Source organism: Sapajus apella, unplaced genomic scaffold (genome assembly GCF_009761245.1).
Source record: "Sapajus apella isolate SASKATOON/1434 unplaced genomic scaffold, GSC_monkey_1.0 scaffold2, whole genome shotgun sequence".
Classification (NCBI taxonomy): domain Eukaryota; kingdom Metazoa; phylum Chordata; class Mammalia; order Primates; family Cebidae; genus Sapajus; species Sapajus apella.
The window spans coordinates 20,050,468-20,063,292 of NW_022436942.1; the positions used below are offsets into that span (position 1 = coordinate 20,050,468).

Here is a 12,825-nt window from a genome sequence, read left to right on the forward strand (position 1 = left end):
GTAACTTTAAAAAGTCCTCAAATTGAGCCTTTTAGAGAAAACCACACATTAGCTATCCTAGAGCAGTGGGCTTCTGTCGGGTATTTCTACGCCTTATAATAGTCTTTCCAAAGGGTGAGCAGCCCATGGAGCATTTCAGAACCTCAACTTTCTCTAAAACGGCTAAATCTGATGTGCCTGAGGGAGAGCTCCTGATGGCTAATGATCAAAGCTGAAGTCCCTTCTTACAATAGCTCCTCTCAAATGGTTTCCAATTCTTTAGAATCAACAAAGTTGGGGGACTTTAGCAAGGTGTCAATTCACACATTAAAAAATCAATTTTGATGACAGAACACTTTGGTTCTTGCCATATAATTCAAAAGGAATTTTTTTTTAGACGGAGTTGTGCTCTGTCACCCAGGCTGGAGTGCAGTGGCGTGATCTGGGTTCACTGCAACCTTATCCTCCCGGGTTCAAGTGATTTTCCTGTCTCAGCCTCCTGAGTAGTTTGGATTACCAGCATGTGCCACCATGCCCGGCTAATTTCTGTATTTTTAGTAGAGACAGGGTTTCATCATGTTGGCCAGGCTGGTCTCAAACTCCTGGCCTCAAGTGATTTGCCCACCTCAGCCTCCCAAAGTGCTGGGATTACACAGGCATGAGCCACCACACCCAGTCAAAATTTTTATTTATATAAAATTTTTGTATTTTTAGTAGAGACAGGGTTTCACCATGTTAGCCAGGCTGGTCTTGAACTCCTAACCTCAGGTGATCTACCCACCTCAGCCTCCCAAAGTGCTGGGATTACAGGCATGAGCCACTGTGCCCATCCTTGTACGAACATTTTAAAATAACTTTAAAAAAAATTTTTTTTGGACTCTCATTTTGTTGTCCAGGCTGGAGTGCAGTGGTGTGATCTTAGCTCACTGCAACCTCCACCTCCAAGGTTCAAGTGATTCTCCTGCCTCAGCCTCCCAAGTACGTAGCTAGGATTACAGGTGCCCACCAACACACCCAGCTAACTTTCATATTTTTAGTAGAGATGGGGTTTTACCATGTTGGCCAGGCTGGTCTCGAATGCCTGACCTCAAGTGATCCACCTGCCTCAGCCTCCCAAAGTGCTGGGATTACACAGGCATGAGCCACCACATCCAGCCAAAATTTTTATTTATATACATATTTTTGTTGCAGAGAAGTATGACAAGATGATCCATAACGACTTTTAATTATAAAAATATTTTACACTAGAATACAATTCTATAGAGAAATGGAATAGAAACACAAGATCAAGAAGAAAACAAGGAATGTTATAAGAATGATACGAGATTTATGACTACAGTAGTCCCTCCTTATCCTCAGGAGATGCATTCCAAGGCCCCTAGTGGATGCCTGAAACCATGGATAGTGTCAAACCCTAGATATACTATGTTTTCTCATCTGATGGCCACAATAGCTACTAAGTGACTAATGGGAGGGTAGCATCTGCAGTGTGGATACGTTGGACAAAGGGTGGGATGGAGCTGGACAACATGAAATTTCTTTTTGAGACAGAGTCTCACCGTGTTGCCCATGCTAGAGTGCAGTGGTATGATATCGGCTCACTGCAACCTCCACCTCCAGAATTCAAGTGATTCTACTGCCTCAGCCTCCTGAGTAGCTGGGACTACATGTGCACACCACCATGCCTGGCTATTTTTTCTATTTTTAGTAGATATGGGGTTTTACCATGTTGACCAGGCTGGTCTTGAACTCCTGGCCTTAAGGGATCCGCTCACCTCCAGCTCCCAAAGTGCTGGGATTACAGGTATGAGTCACCTTGCCCGGCCTGAAATTTAATCATGCTACTCAGAATGGTATATGATTTAAAAACTTATGAACTATTTCCAGATTTTTCCATTTAATATTTTTCAGTTGACTATGGGTAACTGAAACCACAGAAAGTGAAACCATAAATAAGGGGGAATTACCGTATTAAAAAAAAAAAAAAAAAAAAAAAGGCCTGGGGTTTTTTTTTTTTTTTTTGGTGTAGGGGTAAAGGTAAGGGGGAATAGAAAGTGGCTGGGAATCCTGTGGGTCCACAGCTCCACCCCCAGGGCAAGACCCATCCCATCTGCCTCCAGCTCTACCCATACTCCTGTATGTATGTATGTATGTATGTATGTATGTATTGAGACAGGGTCTCACTCTGTAGCCCAGGCCAGAGTGCAATGGTATGATCACGGTTCATTGCAGCCCTGATGTCCTGGGATCAGGTGATCCTCCCACCTTAGCCTCCCAGGTAGCTGGGACTATAGGCACATGCCACTATGCCCAGCTAATTTAAAAAAATAATAAGTTTATATCTATTTTAGCCACAAGATTAGAAATTAGCCCAGCTTTTTTTTTTTGATATTTTTTTTGTAGAGATGGGGTTTCACCTCATAGTCCAAGCTGGTCTTGAACTCCTGAGCTCAAGTGATCCACCCGTCTTGGCCTCCCAAAGTCCAGTATTTTTTTTTAAATTTTTTTATAAAGATGGGGGTTTCACCATGATGGCCAGGCTGGTCTTGAACTCCTGACCTCAGGTTCTCCACCCACCTCAGCCTCCCAAAGTGCTAGGATTACAGGCGTGAGCCACCGCGCCTGGCCAAGTCCAGTATTTTTTAAATGAATGATTTGTGTATCAGATTGCTATGATATTTAGATCTTGTTTGAATACATTTTTAAATGAGGTAATTGTTTTATCTTAAATGTCAACATTTATAATTTGCTGGAAATCATAGTTTGGATGAATCTAAACATATGAAGAAAACTTATAGATATGAACATAGAAACATACAAGAGATTTCATAGTTTTATAAAAGTCTCTAAAGCCACAGTTCCTGAGCTGTGCTCTCAGGCACCGTGGGTCACTGTAGTGAACTCAGAGAGGCACGGTGAGGGATATTTTAACTCTTTGAAGAAAAATAGCAGTATCTGTTGGAGACTGTGTGCACTACTAACTCAAAGTTTTCACTGTTTCAACATTAGTTCCCCCTACAATCTTTTTGATAACATATTTTTGCAAAGATGGGTTTAAATAGTTGCTATGACAAAAGCAAATACCATAAGAAAAAACAGGATGTACCAGGAAATGAAGGTGTAAGTGTCCATTCTGATACCAGATTTTGAGAAGTTGTGCAATTCCAACAGGCACATATTCCATTAGTAAGTATAGTTAGAATGAAATAAAGACGTTCTCTCTTTCAATGTTTGTATATTATTTTTTCAAGCAGCCACAAAGTTGTTAAAGCATAAACACTTATTAAGTTGTGTGGACCATGAAGTTATTGCTGTCAGGAAATTTTTTAAAAAAGTTGTGTGGACCATTCAGTTACTTAATAAATTGAACTGTTAGGTACTTCTTTTGGTCTAGGGTAAAAAACTATTATGATAACTAAGGGTGGCACAAACGGAGAAATGTTGAGAACCTCTGCTAGGAACTCTCCTTTAGTTAAACCCGGGATTGCCAGCAGGTGGTGCTACTAAGATTGAGTCAGCTGGGGAAGAGGAACTCTTTCTTTTTCTTTCTTTCTTTTTTTTTTTTTTTTTTTTGAGAGGTGGGTCTCACTCTGTTGCCCAGACTAGAGTTCAATGCTTGATCCCGGCTCACTGCAACCTCTGCCTTCCAGGTTCAAGTGATAAGTGATTCTCCTGCCTCAGCCTCCAGAGTAGCTGGGATTACAAGTGCCCACCACTATGCCTAGCACCATGCCCAGTTAATTTTTGTATTTTTAGGAGAGACAGGGTTTCACCAGGTTGGCCAGGCTGGTCTCAAACTCCTGACCTCAGGTGATCCACCCACCTCTGCCTCCCAAAGTGGGTGGGATTACAGGTGTGAGCCACCGTGCTCGGTCAAGAGGAATGACTTCTTGTTCCCAAGGTCTGAAACACTCAGAGTAAGGGAGTGTTCATGGACTAGACAAGATATTCTAAAGCAAAAAGGGGTGCTTAGCTCACTTAGTCCAGTCATTTTCAAACTAAAAAAAAAAAAAAGGCAAAAGAATCTCCTTTCAAATCAGAGCCATTTCTTAAGTGGGCTAAGGGAGGCCGATGCCTTATGACAATGAGGGCAGATACCAGAGCCCAAAGAAGGGCACCCTGGAAAACTGCAGGTAAAGGGAATACTTTGGGGAAATTACTCATCTGAATCAATCTCCACTTCAGTGAGTGAACCAAGGCTCACAAAGATCTGTTATCCCAGGCACAGAATTGTTCTAGAATAGAGGTCTCCCAATAGATCTGAAAAGGAAGATCAAAACTTCTTCATCCTACTGATCTCAAAGCCAGAAGGATCAGGGCTCTGCTCTAACACCCACTCCTGTGAGACCCTGGGCAAATCACTTAATACTGAGAAGTTTACTTTCCTCATCCGTAAGATGGAGAATATTCATCTCATAGGGCTATTGGAAAGATTCAATGAGATAACAAGATGAGAAATACTCAGTAAACTATAAGAATATACAGAATTTTTTACTCTGCCTGGGTCTGGATCAAAGGAACAAAGGAACAAAGCCTAGAGTAGCGGGAAGTAGGGAAAGAATAATGATTTGGGAGCTTAGCTGAGTGTGGTGGCTCATGCTTGTAATCCCAGCTGCTTAGGTGGCTGAGGCAGGAGGATCACGTTAGCCCAGATGTTCAAGAGAAGCCTGGACAACACAGCAAGATCACATCTTTATTTTATTTATTTATTTTTTTGAGACGGAGTTTCGCTCTTGTTACCCAGGCTGGAGTGCAATGGCGCGATCTCGGCTCACCGCAACCTCCGCCTCCTGGGTTCAGGCAATTCTCCTGCCTCAGCCTCCTGAGTAGCTGGGATTACAGGCACGCGCCACCATGCCCAGCTAATTTTTTTTGTATTTTTAGTAGAGACGGGGTTTCACCATGTTGACTAGGATGGTCTCGATCTCTTGACCTCGTGATCCACCTGCCTCAGCCTCCCAAAGTGCTGGGATTACAGGCGTGAGCCACCATGCCTGGCCCGACCGCATCTTTATTAAAAAAAATATTTAGGTAGGGCTAATGGGTTTTTGAGTGTTGTAACCTATAATAAAATGAGCTTTTTTTTTTTTCTTGGCCAATATGGTAAAAAGCCTTCTTTTTTTGCCCAGACTGGAGTGCAGTGGTGTGATCTTGGCTCACTGCAACCTCCGCCTCCCAGGTTCAGGCAATTCTCCTGCCTCAGCCTCCCAAGTAATTGGGATTACAGACGCCCACCATCACACCTGGCTAATTTTTGTATTTTTAGTAGAGATGGGGTTTTACCATATTGGCCAGGCTGGTGTCAAACTCCTGACCTTAGGTGATGTGCCTGCCTTGGCCTACCAAAGTGTTGGGATTATAGGCGTGAGCCACCGCGCCCGGCCTCAAATGAACTCTGGACTTATCGTCAAGTATTTTTGACTAACAGTCAAGTATTTTGACCTTGTGTGGGAAGAGGCACAGATTTTGTGTTTTGGTGACCCCTAAGTGACATTCGTTATTAACCTCATCATTTCCCCACTCCTGCCTTCCTCACCTTGCAAAGCCAACCCCTCTGCTGGTCCCACTGGTGTCTCGAAGGATACGGGTGGAGATAACCTGGCCAAAGGGCTTCAGCATCCCCTCCAGTTCCTGCTCATCCATTGACAGTGGGAGGTTTGAGATGTATAAATTTGTGGGGTCCTGTTCCTGTTGCTATGGAAATAACAGTGAGAAAATGAGGCTATCCCTCTCCCACCCTCAGCCCTCCTCACAAAATGACATTTCAGAAAAGAGACTAGAGGAAGGGTCCCACATAAACAAAGATTATCCTATCCGTTAACACCCAGTCCCACTACAACGGGTTATTGAGTTCCAGGAGGGAAAAGCGCAGATTTTATATTTCTAGTACTATACAAGCTCATCATACAAGTCATGAATGGTGTTTGGCTCTTTTTTTTTTTTGGAGACAGAGTCTTGCTCTGTTGCCAGACTGGAGTGCAATGACGCAATCTCGGCTTACTGCAACCTCTGCCTCCCGGGTTCAAGCGATTCTCCTGCCTTAGCCTCCTGAGTAGCTGGGACTACAGACGTGTGCCACCAGGCCTGGCTAATTTTTGTATTTTTAGTAGAGCCGGGTCTCACCATGTTGGCTAGGATGGTTTCAATTTCTTGACCTTGTGATTCGACCGGCCTCCCAAAGTGCTGAAATTACAGGCATGAGCCATTTCGCCCGGCCGGCTGTCTCTTTAAGAAACAGGCTGTGTAGCTGATACAGTTTATTAAAAAAAAGAAGAAAGAAAGAAAGAAAGAAAGAAACAGGCAGAGCAGCATTCCCGCTCTCCCCCAGCAGCCGTCCTGAGGCTGGGTTCCCCTGCGCTGCCTTGCTCCTTGGCTGGCTTGTTTTGAGCAGCCCCTCCCCCTTCTCTTCCGGCCACGCAGAATCCTCTAAGTAGGAATGCCTGTTCACTCCCTGATGGAGGAAGAGCAGGAAGAGGGGAGAGGGACAGGGAAAGAGGCAGATGTGGAGTTCACTGGGTCACCATGGAGCCCTGAAAGCTACAGTCTCCTAGGAACCCTGAAGGCTCCTAAATCTTTGAGCTTTTGTCAGAGGGTTTTGCTCCTGGAAGAGGTAGGAGAGCCCTTCCAGAGGACTGAATGTGCAAAATGGCAGTATCATCCAACAGCTGTATTTTTAAGAATTTAAGCAGTCACTCTGCCATAAACAGTGGTCACCAGCAACCTTAATCCCCATCTGCCTTTTCCTTTCGTTTCCTTTTTCTTTAACCATTACAGAAAAGGTGGCTGGCAGGCTTGCCTCACAAGCTCCATGTATAGTACAGCTTCAGAAAGGCAAGGGGACAATCCCACCTAACAGAAGAAGTGAGAGAAAAAAGCTTTTAGATTTCTGGTAGCCAGGTGAAGACAACAGTTTCAGAGAGATCTGAGGAGAAGGGACAGTTTCCTCCCTTGATGTGGCTTCCCTCCTGCCTCCCCAGCCCACTACCCTGGCCCCTATGGGGAACAACACTGGGAGGTGGAGAGCATTGTTCTGAACTTCTGAGTTGCACAATTGACTTGTTCAGAGAATGTTGCAAAACCACCACAAGCTGTCTGGTAGGGAAGTGGGGCCAGGGTGAATAATACAGGGAAAATAGGGAAGCAGCAGGAGTACTGGAAGAGGCCACCTTACCCTCTTTCTTGCTGCCAGTAACTTGGTGAGAGGAACAGAGTTGACAGAGCTACTTGCCATAGACTTTGAATACATCTTCCTCCAGCAGCCAGGAGTACTCATGGACTGTCTAGAAAGCACTGTGGATAGCACTTTCCCACTCAATTTCATGGTTCCTAAGCCCTCTGGAAACCTTAGAACTGGAACTTTGGTGCTAACCATAAACCCCTTGGAGGAACAGACATGGGGGAATACCCTTACCTTTGCCATCTGTGCCTGTACACCGCTGGCCTTCAGTGCTGTTACAGCTTTCTGTGCTGCTGAAGGGCTGTCAAAATCTACAAAGCCATAGCCTGGGACAGAGAAACAGCATCACTGGGAGGTGGGAGGTGTAAGGGACATAGGGAGGTCCAGGTTGTTCAGGAGACAGAGGAAGAGTTATCATCCATGTAACAGAAGCGGGAGGGAGAAAGAGCTATTGAGAGATTTCAGGTAGTTATCTACCTGCTTCTCAAACCGTGACGTGTGATCTACTTTGTGGCTAAGAATGCCAAGGCAATGAGCTACTGTGGTGTCCCTGCCTTTCTCCCTCCCTCTTAAGAAATTTGAGGTTTCAAGAGCTAGGCTCTTCTAATAACCCAAAGCTCCCCTATACCTCTAAAAAATCCCCCCCTCTTTTCTTGATATATCCCAGAAATGCTAGGAATGTAGGGAATGCAGCCTCTCCAGAGCAGACCACCAGCCACCTGCTGGAAGAAGGCCCTCACCACCCCAACCTATAGCCCTTTTTCTTCCTTCTACTCTTCCAGCTCTATCTAGAACTGCTCAAAACCCCAATAAAACTATTCACCCTCAGAAAATAATACCCACCAAGATACTCCCAATAAAATGCATTTACATGGCTTTGCTAAGCAGAAAAAAATCTCACTTACCCACTTCTACTGCACCATCCAGGGAAATACAAGGGCCAAAATAAGCCCAGTAGACTTAAAGGTGTTTTGTACAGTCATCTGGCCTTGGGTCCCCTAAACAGCATTTTCAGCTCCAGCTATCTGGTCACCAAAGAATCTAAATATCTCCTAATCTTTTAAGCCTAAAAATTTCAGGTACTCTTTGCTGACACTGTAGACTCAGGACTCAGCGGTAAAGGGCGGTGGCAAGGGATGGCCTCACTTACTGGTGCTCTCCGTCACCACGGACAGTTGTTCTCTCACCTTTGCATTTGTTTGTGGTCTTGTCCAGTATGGCCTTAGTGGAAACAATCTTGCCATATCTAAGGGAGAGGAAAATGCAAAGTAATAATCTGGGGGCAGAGACTAAGCATAGGACAGAGATTCAGACATCTCGACAGATCCATGCCCTTTCCATGCTCCAATTTTTCCTACTCAAACCTTAATGAAAATAAAAAAGAAATGGGGCATGGTGGCTCACGCCTGTAATCCCAGCACTTTGGGAGGCTGAGGCTGGTGGATCACTTGAGGTCAGGAGTTTTGAGGCCAACCTGGCCAACATGATGAAACCTCATCTCTACTAAAAATACAAAAATGAGCTGCGGGCCGGGCGCGGTGGCTCAAGCCTGTAATCCCAGCACTTTGGGAGACCGAGGCGGGTGAATCACGAGGTCAAGAGATCGAGACCATCCTAGTCAACATGGTGAAACCCCGTCTCTACTAAAAATACAAAAAATTAGTTGGGCATGGTGGCACGTGCCTGTAATCCCAGCTCCTCAGGAGGCTGAGGCAGGAGAATTGCCTGAACCCAGGAGGCGGAGGTTGCGGTGAGCCGAGATCGCGCCATTGCACTCCAGCCTGGGTAACATGAGTGAAACTCCGTCTCAAAAAAAAAAAAAAAAGAAAGAAAAAAGAAAAAAAAAAAAAAGAAATGGGTTAAAAATGCCACACTTAATATAAATTCATCCTCCCTAAAGGTGCCTAAAAGAAACAAGGTAACTGCAGTCCTTATAATACCAACACATTTCTCTCTTCTTTCCCAAGACTCACACACTAGTTGGAAAGAGGTGACTGTCTTCTGGGGAAAGAAGCTGGGCAATGTCCACACAACAGAGTGTGTAGAGGCAGAGCTCCGGCTGGAATTCCCTGAGGACTAAAAACAATCTTTGACGTTACTTATCTTCTTATGGAAAACACCACTGATCCTATGAAAAAACTATAGACATTTTTCTTCTCTGATATCCTATTCCCATCACCCCTCCACTGACCCCTTTAATTGAAGGTCAACATGAGCCAAATTGCTTTGGTTCAAAGCCACTTTTTAGCTATCTGTGATCTTGAACAAGTCATTTAACCTTTTGGCATCTCAGCCTCATCATCCATAAAATGGAGATAGGATTGTTAGGAATGTGAAATGAATTAATAAATATAAATCATTAATGTCTACCACATGGTAAGCACTTAAAAATCTTAATTACTATGATTATTATTATATCCAAGGAACCTCAACTTTAATCTCTCTCTCTGTCTTACCATATTCTGAGACTTCTATTTCTCATTGTCAAGATTTGAGGGTGTTAGGAAGGGGAGTGGGAACTATAGTATTAAATCACTGTGTGTGTGTGTGTGTGTGTGTTTGTGTGTCAGGGTCTGGCTCTGTTGCCCAGGCTGGAGTGCAGTAGTGTGAACATGGCTCACTGAAGCCTCAAACTCCTAGGCTCAAGCAATTCTCCTGCTTCGGTCTCCTGAATAGCTGGGACCACAGGTGTGAACCACAACGTCTGGCTAATTTTTTAAATTATTTGTAGAGACAGGATCTTACTATGCTGCCCAGGCCGGTCTTGAACTCCTGTCTTTAAGCAATCCTTCTGCCTTGGCCTCCAAAAGTGCTGGGATTACGGCTGAGAGCCACCATGCCTAGCTCTAAGAAAATCATCTCATAAAAAAAAAAAAAATCATATAAATTTTGGTGATCAGGCAAAAGTGCCACATATCCTTTCTTCTTCTTCTTTTTTTTTTTTTGGAGATGGGGTTTTGCTCTGTCACCCAGGCTGGAGTGTAATGGCACGATCTTAGCTCACTGCAACCTCTGTCTTCCAGGTTCAAGCGATTCTTCTGCTTTAGTCTCCCGAGTAGCGGGGATTACAGGCGCTTGCCATCACGCCCAGCTAATTTTTACATTTTTAGTAGAGACGAGGTTTCACCATGTTGGCCAGGCTGGTCTCAAACCCCTGAATTCAGGTGATCCACCCGCCTGGGCCTCCTAAAGTGCTGGGATTACAGGTGTGAGCCACCGCACCTGGCTTTGCATATCCTTTCAATGTCATTCTGAAACACTGTCCAAAAGATTCATTCAAGGAATATTTCGCTATCCAGTGGGATGTTTCTTTGTTTGACTATTTACTACTGATTAAGGCCCAGACTTGGTAAAGATATATTCAAACTGATAGATTTTGGGGGTTTTATTTTATTCTTTTTTTTGAGACAGGGTCTCACTCTGTCACCCAGGCTGGAGTGCAGTGGTGTGATCTGGCTCACTGCAACCTCTGCCCCTTGGGTTCAAGTGATTCTCCTGCCTCAGCCTCCTAAGTAGCTGGGACTGCAGATGCATGCCACCATGCCCAGCTAATTTTTGTAGTAGAGAAGGGGTTTCACCATGTTGGACAGGCTGGTCTTGAATTCTTGGCCTCAAGTGATCTGCCTACTTCAGCCTCCCAAACTGCTGGCATTACAGGTGTGAGGCACCACACTCAGCCCAGAGCAGAATATTGATTCAACTTCACCATATATTCATCCCTCAGTATTTGTGGGGGGTTTGTTCCAGGATCTCCTCCGTCCCCCTGCATGGATACCAAAATCCACTGATGCTCAAGTCTCCCCACTTTTTCTGAGACAGGATCTTGTTCTATCACCAAGGCTGGAGTGCAGTGGCTCAATAGCAGCTAACTGCAGCCTGCGAGATCAAGTTTAGCAGTGATCCTCCTACCTCAGCCTCCAGAATAGCTAGGATTATAGGCACATGCCATTATACTTGGCTAATTTTTTGTATTTTTTGAGAGATGAGGTTTCATCATGTTGCCCATGCTAGTCTCAAATGCCTGCACTCAATCAATCCTCCTACCTCAGCCTCCCAAAGTGCTGAGATTACAGGTGTGAGCCACTATGCCTGATCTATTTATTTTTGTCAGACAGGGCTTCACTCTGTCGCCCAGGCTGGAGTGCAGTGGCATGATCATAGCCCACCGTAGCCTCAACCTCCCAAGCTCAGCTTCCTGAGTAGCTGGGACTACAGGTACAGGCCACCACATCTGGCTAATTTTTAAATTTTTTGTAGAGACAGAGGTCTCACTATGTTGCCTAGGCTGGTCCTGAACTCCTGGGCTCAAGTGATCCTCCCACCTCAGCTTCCCAATGTGCTGGAATTACAGGCATGAGCCACTGCACTTGGCTGAGTTATAGATATTTGTCCAGTAAACATGCAAATGATTTCTGTACAGTAGAAAAAATAATTGCAAAGGTTAGTGGGTTTACTATCCTGTAGGACATAAACCAGTTTTTTATCTAATGTAGCAATCTTATTCTAACATTCTTTCTTCATTTCCTATATATAGTTCCTCAAATGCTTTTTGAACTCATTTTGCCATCCTGCTGGTTCCCTCATTAATGAGTTAAAAAAACTTTTGACACATCATTTGATATTTGTATGACAGTTGTGTTTTTCTTTCTTTCTTTTTTTTTTTTGAAACGGAGTTTCGCTCTTGTAGCCCGGGCTGGAGTGCAGTGGAGAGATCTTGGCTCACTGCAACCTCCACCTCCCAGGTTCAAGCAATTCTCTTGCCTCAGCCTCCCGAGTAGCTAGGCTTACAGGCATGCACCACCACACCCAGCTAATTTTTGTATTTTTAGTAGACACAGTTGTGTTTTTCTTTGTTTTTTTTTGAAACAGAGTTTCACTCTTTTTGCCCAGGCTGTAGTGCAGTGGCTCTGCTCACTGCAACCTCCACCTCGCGGGTTCAAGCGATTCTTCTGCCTCAGCCTCCCAAGTAGCTGGGATTACAGGCATGCACCACCATGCCCAGCTAATTTTGTATTTATAGTAGAGACAGGGTTTTGCCATGTTGGTCAGGCTGCTCTTGAACTCCTGACCTCACGTGATCCACCAGCCTCAGCCTCCCAAAGTGCTGGGCTTACAGGCATGAGGCACTGTGCCCAGCCTGACAGTTGTATTTTATAACTTTTTGAAAATTATACTTTGGTAGCAGAGTCACATGGAACTTCTAAAACTTTAGTAGAGAATCACAGATCAGGGATTATATTAGAGTTGTTCCACTAGAAAAAAGCCTCTACATTCTACTCCAGGAGGGTGAAAATATTAAAGAGACAGAACAGAAATCACTAACAAAGTCAGAAGTACAAGAGCTAATTGAAAATAGTTGGTAAGGACTGAATATGAGAACAATACCCCAAACAAGCAATTTTCCCATCTCTCCTTCCATCCCTAAAGAACATATGATGATTGATTTCTTTTTACTCCTTGGCGACATCTCACTGACTTTTTTAGTGGAACTTCTGTGATCCAAAGGATTAGACAGAATAAGCCAAGCAATGCCCTGGAGGCTGGGAACAGAACACTTTAAAAGGAGGGTGAGGATGGATGTGGCTATCCTAGCCCTTCCAGGCTACATACTTGGATTCATTCCCAAATTTAGGCAAGGGGAGGGACTCATGAGAAGTCTGACTGTAGGG

General features: G+C 44.5%; 1 protein-coding gene across 9 annotated transcripts in view; it reads right to left on the minus strand.

Annotated features, from left to right (window-relative positions):
- The window catches only part of RBMS2 (RNA binding motif single stranded interacting protein 2), a 148,350-nt gene that overhangs the window by 33,464 nt on the left and 102,061 nt on the right, over positions 1-12,825 (minus strand). For all 9 annotated transcript variants that reach the window (XM_032290573.1, XM_032290594.1, XM_032290614.1 and 6 more), the window contains 3 exons: positions 8,344-8,402; positions 7,391-7,482; positions 5,516-5,673 (listed from right to left, as the gene is read on the minus strand). In XM_032290573.1, the coding sequence (XP_032146464.1) occupies positions 5,516-5,673; positions 7,391-7,482; positions 8,344-8,402 (309 nt within the window). The remainder of the gene's footprint in view (positions 1-5,515; positions 5,674-7,390; positions 7,483-8,343; positions 8,403-12,825) is intronic.